This window comes from Peromyscus eremicus, chromosome 5 (genome assembly GCF_949786415.1).
Source record: "Peromyscus eremicus chromosome 5, PerEre_H2_v1, whole genome shotgun sequence".
Taxonomy (NCBI): domain Eukaryota; kingdom Metazoa; phylum Chordata; class Mammalia; order Rodentia; family Cricetidae; genus Peromyscus; species Peromyscus eremicus.
Window position 1 is genome coordinate 29,990,660 of NC_081420.1, and position 11,509 is coordinate 30,002,168.

General features: G+C 44.0%; 1 protein-coding gene across 1 annotated transcript; it reads left to right on the forward strand.

Moving 5' to 3' along the window:
• Positions 1 to 610: 610 nt before the first annotated feature.
• Serpinb1 (serpin family B member 1) lies at positions 611 to 9,047 on the forward strand. The gene is made up of 7 exons (XM_059262325.1): positions 611 to 825; positions 1,892 to 2,067; positions 3,604 to 3,741; positions 4,579 to 4,696; positions 6,387 to 6,529; positions 6,719 to 6,886; positions 8,537 to 9,047. Exons 2-7 carry the CDS (start codon positions 1,900 to 1,902, stop codon positions 8,939 to 8,941), a joined length of 1,140 nt encoding a protein of 379 aa, XP_059118308.1. The 5' UTR covers positions 611 to 825; positions 1,892 to 1,899; the 3' UTR covers positions 8,942 to 9,047.
• Positions 9,048 to 11,509: the final 2,462 nt, after the last annotated feature.

Here is an 11,509-nt window from a genome sequence, read left to right on the forward strand (position 1 = left end):
TCTCCCCAGGCTCCCTTCTCTTTTTCATTAGAAGTAAGTTCCCAGGTCCAACAAACATCAACCCACGTGGTGTGATCCTCACTAACAAACAGTAGGTCTTTCTTTGTCCTTCTGGAGAGAGCCGAGAAACACTGAAAAGTTCTGTGACATTACAGATCCAGACACTTCAAAGGGAGACTAGAGCCCGTCAAGGTAATGGTGGCCTGCGCGAGTCAATTCCAAGTTTAGTTTGATGGGGAGGGGATGTGTTCAAAGTTTCAGTCTAATAGTTGAGAATGGCGGTTTTGGGGGCTTCTGCAGCCTGGTGTGGCACTGAGCTAGCCTTGGGACCCCAAAGGCAGAGCAGTCAAGAATGTTCCTTGGAACTGGCACTCTGCTACCTTATCCAAGGGGATCTTTTCCCCCAAGAGGCCACAAATGTGCTTTTCCATCCCCACCCACACACCCACAAAAAGGACCCCTAAAGTTTTGCACTGTTTCGGTGGAACTCAAAGGAGAATCGTTTGACCCGTAAGAGGTGACATTTATCCTCTCAGCCATTCACAGCTCAGAAAGAAATAATTTATTAGGTCTTTGCTTAGAGAAATAGAGAAAGGCCTAGAACTGAGGAAAGTACCAGTCCCTGAGAGTTCGCCGCAAGCTTCTGCTTTCGTTTTGCTACCCCTGCAGACTCACTTTTAAGCACTCACCAGGGAAGGAGCCTCTCCACCCAGCTCGGGCCCCTGGAGACGACACTCCCCTTCCGCAAACTATAAGGGCTGCAGCTGGCCCTGGGCGCTTCTTCCCAGATCTGCAGCAGCTGGAGCCGGACCTGCTACGTAGCAGGTAAGGCCCGCGGTGGCACCGCAGCGAGGTGGCAGGTGAGGCCCCCGGGTAGCATCGCAGGGAGGTGGCTGGCCGACCCGGAGGAGGCCAGACTTCTCCGCACCGTCTTCTGAAACCCGCTTGCTCCATGAGCAGCGCCCTCACCGAAGCAGCGCCCGGGGACGCTCTGTGGATCCCCAGCGCCACCCCACGCCTAGGCCAGAGGAAGAGTGATCCCAGCCAGAATTTTCTTTCCCCTAGCTCCTTTTTTTTTGAACCTTGAGCTAAGAGACAGTGCCTTGCAGCCCCACGGGGTCAATTTTGCCTGCAGAAAGGCTAGGAGGGAGGCGGGTGAGAGCCTAGATCCTCAACAATGAGAACTGGACTTGACCCTGGTCGCTAAGCAGCCACGCACCCGTGATTGGCCTGTACTTGAACAAATTGAGGCTTTGAGTGTAGAGACCCAAATGGGTTAGCAGATGGTCCCCAAGCAGCACTTATGTACAGCAGGCACGGGTTGTTTGCAAAAGGAGAGGGTTCCTCTTCCCTGTCACCCACAGGCTGACTCTGGGAGAGTGCTGTTCTCCAACTTGTGTATCCCACTCCAGCTGAGACTGCAGCTTTGATCTCAGGCATGGAGACCTGAATCCCTAAAATGATTACATTGTTATCTTTACCAGAATTCACTTTTATGCAGAGTAGGTCGATGTGGTTTTCTGGATTCATTGCCCGGATGAACAAGGACTTGACTAACCACAGGGAGAGAGAGAGAGAGCTCCAGACAGGCTGTGCAGTGTGGGGGCTGTGCCAAGGTCACTGGCCATGTCCCTCTTTAGACACACCTGTCTGGAAGGTTAGAGTCCTAAGACACCCTGGTGTTGGTCCTGTGTCACTGCTGGAGTCTGGCTCCAGCTTTGTGTGCCTGGGGGAATATTCTTGTCCTCTTGGGAAAGATTGGACAGGTTGGTACTGGCTGGGATGGGGAGCCCGGGAGATTTCAAACTGCAGGGTCTATGGGGTGGTTGGCAAAGTTGAGGTAAACGGTCTTGCTGGTGCAGTAGCTGGCAATGCTGATCTCCCGTTGCAGCCTTCACCATGGAGCAGCTGAGCACAGCCAACACCCTCTTTGCCTTGGAGCTGTTCCGCACCCTGAATGAAAACAACTCCACAGGAAACATCTTTATCTCTCCCTTCAGCATTTCATCTGCCTTGGCCATGGTCTTTCTGGGGACCAAAGGCAACACGGCGGCCCAGCTCTCGAAGGTTAGCAGAAGCAAAACTGGGCAGCTTCCACTCCCTGCAAACAGTTGTGCCTCTGAGCTCCAATGGTGTGTTTTCTAAACCATACTCAACTGGGTTCAGCAGCTACTCATGGTGTAGTCAGATTTTCAGAAAAGCCCCCCAGGAGCAGTCAGCTGTTCATTTTCCACCAGCTCTAACTGAGCATAGGGCACTGTTTCTGTTCAGCTGGGGACATAGAGTGACCAAAGACAATACCTGCAGGCTTGGTGCTCCTATTCCCAGCAGTGAATCTGACAGCTTTCCTGTAAGCCCCCCTCAGCGCTGGCTGCTTCCTGTCTTCATATCTCATGGACCACCACTACTCATAAATCATGCCTGTAATAACGTCACCTTCAAACGTGAGAGAGATGGGAATGTGCTACAGTAAGCAGGTTGTTGGTGGTGCCTGTTTGTAGGGACAAGGGGAAAGACAGCCACCTGTCTGTGTTCCCAGGGTTAACCCTGGGACTCTCTCCAGCCTCATTTGACTGGATGTGGCTCTGTAGGAGGAAGGATTGGAGAGTCCCTGTGGCCTGGAGAAAGGGACCATCACTCCAACACACACACACACACACACACACACCCCACTCCCGGGAGACAGCAGGTCACTTCTGCCTTCTTCCCCACAGCTTCCTACTCTTCCTTAATGGGTGTGGGGGAGACGGAGGTGGGGGACTTCTGCTTTGTTGCTAATTCTGAGAGGGGGATTCTGCCACCTTTGGAAGCCTAGACAGGAGTGGGGAAAGTATTTCCTAACTGACCTGCCTCGCTCCTCCGCCCCTGCGGCTAGGTGCTTCTCACAGGTTATGTCCCCTTCAATGTTGTGGGTTTTAAGGAGGCTCACAACTCCAGGGACAAGGCTTTTCCTCCCTATGTCATTCTAGTAGGTACATCCAAGTAGCAAACACTGCATGCTTCAGTGAGTAGCATGAACTGTGGACCTTAGGTGCCTTATGTCCTTTGTGCCATAGAGTGAGTAACCAGCCCAGGCTCATAAAACCATAAAGGGCCCATTGATTTGCACCTGACAGATGAGGAATTAAACTCTCACCAGAATAAACTTAAGGAAGTTATTTTTTAAGGGATGGAGTTGTGGACACTAGTAAGATAACCGAAGAAAACAGCCTCAGTCAGTCCTACCTTTTGGGTCTCTCTTATTTTTACTGTTTATTTCTGAGATTTTTTTTTTTTAGTAAAATTGTATATACCCCAGAATATAAACATGAGCATACCATTTAATCTTTTTTTTTTTGGAAAAAATCAGATTTAGTGGGTTAACCATTCACATTTATGAAACTATTAAAAATTATTTAGAAGCCACATCTAATGTAATTATTATGTCTCACTGAGTCATACATTTCTGGTTCCATTTTGTTTGTTCTCCCAATGACATATCAATAAAACACTAGGCTGAAGTTAATCAGTATTAGAGAAAAAAATTGGTGGAAGCAGACACCAAGGAATCACTTTATAACTTCAAAATAAATGGTTGTATAAAGAACGTTCTCTTTACTTTAGACCTTTCACTTCGATGCCGTTGAGGATATCCATTCAAGGTTTCAAAGCCTGAATGCTGAAGTGAGCAAACGTGGAGCTTCCCACATTCTGAAACTTGCTAACAGACTGTACGGAGAGAAAACCTACAATTTCCTTCCGGTAAGAACCTAGCACTTCACATTCTGAAACTTCCTGAATGATACAGACTCTTCCCAGTACAGCCATGTTGCAGCTCATTCATAAAAACAACAGAGAATGCAGGTGGACCTTTTATCTCATAGTGTTTCTAAAAGCTCCTTCCTGGATGTTTTATTCAAGCAAGGGTAGGATGGAGGTGACCGCTCAGTGGGCAAGAGAGCTTCCGGTGCAAGCATGAGACCCTGAGCTTGGATTCCGGTACCCACAAAAGATGCCAGGCATGGCTTCACACTCTCCTGTAACCCCAGAACTGTGGGAATGGAACTAGGAGGGTCATGGGCTTGTGGACCACCCTAGCCAGGTTCAGGGGAGACCTTGTTTAGAGGGAATAAGGCAGAGAGTGAGAACAGGACACCTGGCATCCTTCTCTGGCGTCCACAAATGCACAGGTACACACACCCATTTATACACATGTACACACACACACACACCCCACATGCATACACATATGTACACACACAAAGCAAAAGCAGATATGAAAAGCCACTTGAAGTACAGTCAACATTTGCTGATTTATGAAATGTTGATGTAAGTTTGAAAAAGAATTAGTAAGCTTTGTATTAACACCAGAAATGTTAAATAAAAGGCTACACTCACCACTACCGCACTGTAACCTTAAAAAGTGGTTAGGACAGTAAATTTAGCATTGTGTGTTTTTCAGCACAACGCAAAAGTATAAAGGTTGGGTTTTAATGAAACTTTTTAATTCTTATGACTTTTTTCTTTTCTTTTTGGGACTTTAGAAAACTTCTGTAGGGAATAGAAGTTATTCATGGCACTTTCTTTTTTAAAAAATAGGAGTTCTTGGCTTCAACTCAGAAAATGTACGGTGCTGACTTGGCCTCCGTGGATTTTCAGAATGCCTCTGAGGATGCAAGGAAGGCCATAAACCAGTGGGTCAAAGGTCAAACTGAAGGTGAGAGGCTGAGCAGCTCTGTTAGTCACCTTTCTCTTGCTGTTGCTCATACCCGACATAATCAGCTTAAGGAGAGAAAAGGCTGATTTTGACTCACAGTTTCGGTGGTTTCAGTCTCTAACCAGTTGGCCCTGTTGGTTTGGTCCTATGGCCATACAGTGCCGTGTTGTCCACCTCACCAGAGAATAAAAAGAAAGAGGGAGATACCAGTGTCTTACCATCACTTTCAATAGCAGCATCCCTCCCTCAAAGTAGGTTTGATGATGAAGACCTACAATCCCAGTGCTTGGGAGGCTGAGGCAGGAGGATTGCTTTGAGTACACATGGCAAGACCCTGTCTCAAAAAAAAAAGAAAAGAAAAGAAAAGAAAAGAAAAGAAAAGAAAAGAAAAGAAAAGAAAAGAAAAAAGAAAATGCATTCCCCAGTGACCTAAAGACTTCCAAGTAGGTTCCACTTCTTAAAGGTTCTGCAGCCTTCCAATGCTGCAGAACCTGGTCCAAAGGTTTGGACCAGAGACCAAACCTTTAAGACATGGGCATTTGGGGAACCCTCTGAACCTTAGCAGAACCATTGTGCACAGATTCTTACTCCCCTCCACTCTCTCACTTGCATCTCCTTCTTTCTCCCTCCCTCAGCTTTCCAAATCCTGACTTACGTTCACTGACACTCAGATGCTGTTCCCTAGTATAAAGGACAATGTGAGATGTCAGAAACTTATCAATGGAGAAATACAGACGTGATTTAATGGAGGCATTTAAGAACTTATGGGTTCTTCTCCTAAACTATAATGTTAAAACCAACTTGAAATTAAGAATAAAATTAATAAAAAATGCCTGCCCCAAAGTGTTTATAAAGTGCCTGTATTGAAAAAACGGGTTGCAGTCAGATTATATTTGGCCAGCATCTTGTCCAGTAACTCAGGGTGGTGAGTAGGGAGTGACTCACCCTCTAGGCTCAATTCAGCTGTGTGATGGATCTCTCTTCAGTCTTATTACTGTGAGTCAGCACCCAGGGGATCCCTGTCAGTTCCCGCCCAGCAGTGTGCCAGGCTGTGGAGAGAGTAGCTTTTGTTTCAATAGACTTATCCAAGGATAAATCTTATCTCTTGGGTATTGGTTAAAAGTCCTTTTCATGAGAGCAGGCTTCTGCTTAGCAGATTTGAAGACATCATGAGAGCAGGCTTCTGCTTAGCAGATTTGAAGACATAATTTGCCAGTGACCAAAAACATTTCCACTAAGGAATTTCATTTGTTTTCTGTAAAAAACAACCATTCACAAAATAATGGTTATTGTCTCTACCCAGGAAAGGAGAATGTTCTCATTTTAAACCTTTGAAGACATTTGACTTATTTTAGTGATTTTTTTTTCTGGTTCAAGGGTTAGAACCTCAGGACATGCTAAGTACACAGGTCTCAGTGAGACTTGTGGGTCTTACAAATTGGTTTATTTTAAGTAGAAACAGGATAAGTGGGTCTTTCCTAACTTAAGACTGAGTTGAAATAAAGTATGAAGTCTATGTCTAAGTCACATTTTAGAGCTAATAAATTATTGGTTCAAATTTGGAATTCCAATGTGGAGCTTTAAAAAAGAGCTGACTTATAGTGAGTCCCAGGAAAGGCGCAAAGCTACACAGAGAAACCCTGTCTCGAAAAACCAAAAAAAAAAAAAAAAGCTGACTTTATCTTTTCAGGGAAAATTCCAGAACTGTTGGCTGAGGGTGTGGTTGACAGCATGACCAAACTAGTGCTGGTGAATGCCATCTACTTCAAGGGACTGTGGAAGGAGAAATTCAAGAAACAGGACACAACCGATGCTCCATTTCGGCTGAATAAGGTCAGGTGACCCTATCATCCTGGGCTGTTCTTGGTTGTGTGTGAGTGCCAGGGATATACCACAGGGCCTCCCCCATTAAGCCGGGCCATTACCACTGAAGACTCTACCCCAAGACCCCAAATTCCTCTCTTCTCTAAAAGATAAAGGGAATAATTTGAGTGTTTTATTTTGTTTTTTGTAACCATTCAGAAAGACACGAAAACAGTAAAGATGATGTACCAAAAGAAAAAGTTTCCATTCGGTTACATTCAGGATCTGAAGTGCAAGGTGCTAGAGATGCCTTACCAGGGTGAAGAACTTAGCATGATCATTCTGCTGCCTGAAGACACTGAGGATCCGTCCACGGGTCTTAAGAAGGTACCTGGTTCTCAACATCATGATTCGTGTTTCCTTTCACTGTACCGTACTTAAACTTCCGGTGTGTACACTGCACTGTATGCTCTTGCTGTTCATCCATAGACTTCATGCAAAATCCCTTGCCAATATACCACCATTTGTGTTAATACAGTCCACCAGAGCTCACTCCTCTGAGGCCTCATGTTATACAGTTAATTAGTGTTATTATTACTTATTATTTGAAGAGCCCAAGTATGTTGTGCTAAGTAAGTCTCCTGTCACTGAGTCTCACTCCCAGCCCAGAAGCCTCCACAGTTTAAATGTTCAGATTATCTGCTGCTTTCAGTGAACCACTGTGGTAGAGGAACATCTAACGCTATAAAGGGAATGCAAGTGATGGGTAGCCCTCACAGGAAGTCTCTCGAATCTCTTTAAAGGAAGTCTAGTAAGAAGTGTTTACATCTTTGGGGATTGGGTATCTCCTGACAGGGCTAGAAGTAGACACAACTGTGAAGATTACAGTTTTCCCTCAGAAGTCCTAGGCCACCGTGTGGCTTAATTCTTGTTCCTTTCCACTGCACTGGTAGTTGGGAAGGACCCTGTGGTCATTCGCACGTGCAGAGGTAGTTCTGACATGAATGTGGTCCTTTTGTCAGCTGTATTTTCTTGCTGGTATTTTATTTTATTACAAAATGAGGCTCTAATCTAAAGAAAGAAATTTTTGCTATCCATAAGATAAATGGTTCTGTTCTAGTCTAGAGGAACAAAAATACTTGATATTTTTATGGTACTTACTATGTGTTAAACTCTTTAAATACATCAATGTATTCAATGGTCACAACAATGCTACAAAGTTGGTGCCATTAGTATGCCTATTCTATTCTATTCTATTCTATGTATCTATTCTATTCCACCCTACTCAACTCCACTCCATGGACAAGGTCTTGCTGTGCAGCCTAGGTTGGCCTTAAGCTCACGGCTTCCATCAGTGGCTCCTAAATGCTAGGATTGCAGGCTGTGTGCCCCATACCAGCTGCTTGTCCTTGTTTTAAATGAACTAAGTACCACACATTTTGTTCCTTTTTTTATTTTTACCCAGGAGTTATTAGAGATTACTTTGGCTGTAGTGGAATTTACAGATCACTACAACTTTGGAGGTTTCACAATAAATAGAAGAAACGTCTAAAATTTCCCTTGTACCATTCAAGCAAGCATGATAATAAAAGCTGTGATGGCCTATCAAAGTGATTCAGTGAGATGGGGGTTTAGGAAATCCTGAGTGGATGGAGGAATGGATAAATGGGTGGACTAAAGGAGGAGGAGAAGGGAAGAATCCAATGAATGGAAGGAGTGAGTGGAGAACAGAGAGATGGGTAGATGGGTGAATGATGGATGGAGAGAACTATGGATGGGCACATGAGTAGGAGGGTAGATGAATGGATGATAGTTCTGCTGTTAAATGTTTTTGTACTTGGACCCTCAAGGACCTAGAAAATAGTTCTGCAATATTCTACCAACTAACAAACAAAAATGTAATCTTTTAAGTGGAATCTGTTTGGACAGAAAGCATGAAGGAAACTCTATGAGCCGTGGCAACTGCGAATCCCTTCATTTGAATGGTACCTTATTACAATAATAAATTAACTTCTTTATGCCATACATTAATTCTAGATTGAGGAGCAATTAACTTTGGAAAAGCTTCATGAATGGACCAAACGTGAGAACTTGGAAACCATTGATGTCCATGTCAAATTGCCCAGATTCAAGCTGGAAGAGAGCTACACCCTCAACTCCAACCTTGGCCGCCTGGGAGTGCAGGATCTCTTTAGCAGTGGCAAGGCTGATCTGTCTGGCATGTCAGGATCCAGAGATCTCTTCATATCAAAAATTATCCACAAGTCCTTTGTGGAAGTGAATGAAGAGGGAACAGAGGCAGCTGCCGCCACTGGAGGCATCGCTATGTTCTGCATGTTGTTGCCGGAGGAAGAATTCACAGTGGATCACCCATTCATTTTCTTCATTCGGCATAATCCCACAGCTAACGTGCTCTTCCTTGGCAGAGTTTGTTCCCCATAGAAGAGACTTTGGAGGCACAAGGCAGAGCTTAGAGTTTTATTCCTGAGATTTTAATGATGATAATTTTCATTTGTCCTTGCCAATAAAACCTCTACCCAGAAACTGATCTTTAGTTTCCTTTGTATGTTTAACCTCATTGGCTTTTTACATCCATGGCTTTAGACATGGGTGTCTATTTTGTCTTTGAACATTGAAAATAATCCAGTGGTTGCTGTCGAGTGCAACAGGTCTATTTATTCTTTTCAATAAAGCAGACATATAGATTCTTGACCATGAGGTCATCTATGGAATTGACATACTCTCCTGACAGGCATGAGAAGGTATGGCTTTTCTTTAAAGACAGTTGTTTCTCAGTCTAGAATAAAAGTAAGGTGAAAGAGAGAGAGGAGAGAGAGAACTGACAAGTAATAATGCATTAATTAAATTAATGAATCTTAAATAACAATTACTATCTAGTTTCCCTTATGCTTTGTGAAATGAGACCATGCTGTTTCTTTTGTAGTTAGAATTTTGGAAGCCACAGTAGAAAACTGGTTGTTGAAGGGAGGGTTAAAGACAGACACACCATAGGAACAAAGACCACTGAAAGACCCCTTTCATGAAGACACATTTGCCTTCCCCATGATTCCATGCCATGGGATTAATGACCTTATCAATCAGCTTCTCTGTGTTTTTCGATAAAGTTTCTTGATCTCTGTCACACAGGTTGCTATGGTGATAGAATGGCTTTGTGTAATGGTGAAGGAAATTGATTTGGGAACTCTTGGGTTGATTGGTATGACCCTTTGTCAGGTGTGCTCCTTTGGATGAGGCTTAAGATTCTACATTTGTTCTTCCATAAGACTTCTGATTCATTAGACTCTGCAAGCTGGATGATGCCCATCTTCTTCCCTCTCCCTGGTCTCGGGCAAGTCAAGGCTACATTCACAAGGACAATTGGTGAGTGAGGACAATTGGTAGCAATGACTCCATAGGCTCAAAACAAAAGTATAGCAAATCACCAGGAAGCTTTCTTCCTTTTCTCCCCACTCCCCAACCCAAATACTATCGCCTACCATATTCCAGGTTCTCCAAGATCTAGAAGAAAAGCAAAGCAATGGACACTGCCTCTAGCTCTTCCTTTTGGGCTGCTTCCTTTAGTTTGGATCTGGAATGTTCCCCCCAAAAGCCCATGTATGAATAGCTTTATCCTCAATGTCATGTTACTGGGAGCTGGTGAAACTTTTAAGGGGTGGAATCCTCAAGGAAAGTCTTCAGATCATCATGGGCTATATCTCCTGGGGGGATTTATGGCTCCAGTCTCCTCTTCTACTCTGACTCCATGTGAGAAGTTGGGGCTTACTGCCTGCTCCATGACATTGCCACCTGGCTTTGCCACCAAGACCATGTGGTCACGGACAAGAGTTTGAGACCAAATCATCCTTTGCTCTTTATAGATTGGTTATCTTAGGTGCTTATCATGGTAATGGGGAGCTAACACAGTCCTCCAGTAAAGTCCACTGTTTGCATTCTAAGTAGTGTTTATTATACAGGAATGAAATTTCAAGTCTAAGCAACTCTGCTCAAATCCTTTATACCTATGAGGCAACTACAAGTAAGTTGTCAAAGGGCAAGCATATTTTTAAGTCACAGATCACAGAATAGACTCTGATTCACATTGTGTGTGTGTGTGTGTGTGTGTGTGTGTGTGTGTGTGACATTTAATTCATGTCATGATAAAGTAGTTAATGCAGCCCTTAAGACAACTAAAACTCCAAGCAAATAATATCATCAGCAACGAGATGCTAACAGAATGGGAGGAATTGCTACAGGAGCCAAGAGAAAACTGCAAAGCCAGGGGCAAATTTGGCCGCCTGTGCCTCAGCAACACTTGTCAGTACAGAGGAGGTAACGAGAACCAAATGGCAGATTGTGTCACTGTTAAGGCAAAGGGAAGGCAAAGAGTTTGGTCTTCCAAGAGTGGGGCCCCCATTTTTCTCCTATGCTTTTGCATGGCCCCCAGAGTATGCATGAAAAGCTCACAATGCAGCTGTGAGTTTGCCACCCAACAGCCCCAATTTCCAGTCCTAGATCTGGATCTACTGCTGCCTGTGGGCACATGCAGACACAAACTAAAGTCATCTCTGTTGGCGGCAGGAGAGTCATCCTTAAGCCTCAAAGCATTATTACGATCTACTTTTCAAGTACAGTATCCAGAGTATAATCAAAGAAGACTATTTGGGTGGGGAGCCATGGCAACATAGACCCAAAGCAGCACAAACAAGAGAGATTGTAAACAGTGGAAGACTCCAAATGTTGCCACCTCCCATACAAACTAGACAACAACAGTTTTCAAAGATGAAGTCTATGAAAGCCAAGGTCCAACATTTCAGCAGGCAACTGCCAACTGACCAAAGACACTGCAAATCTGATTGGAAAGGGACCAGAAACCCCAGAGCTTAAAATATGTAATAAATTATTTTCATAGAAAACTTAGTTAACAAGAGAAAAAAATGTGGATTTTAAAATCTGATGAAGCAATTCATTAAAATGATTAAGTAATTAATTGATTTTAGTTTCTTCTAGAAA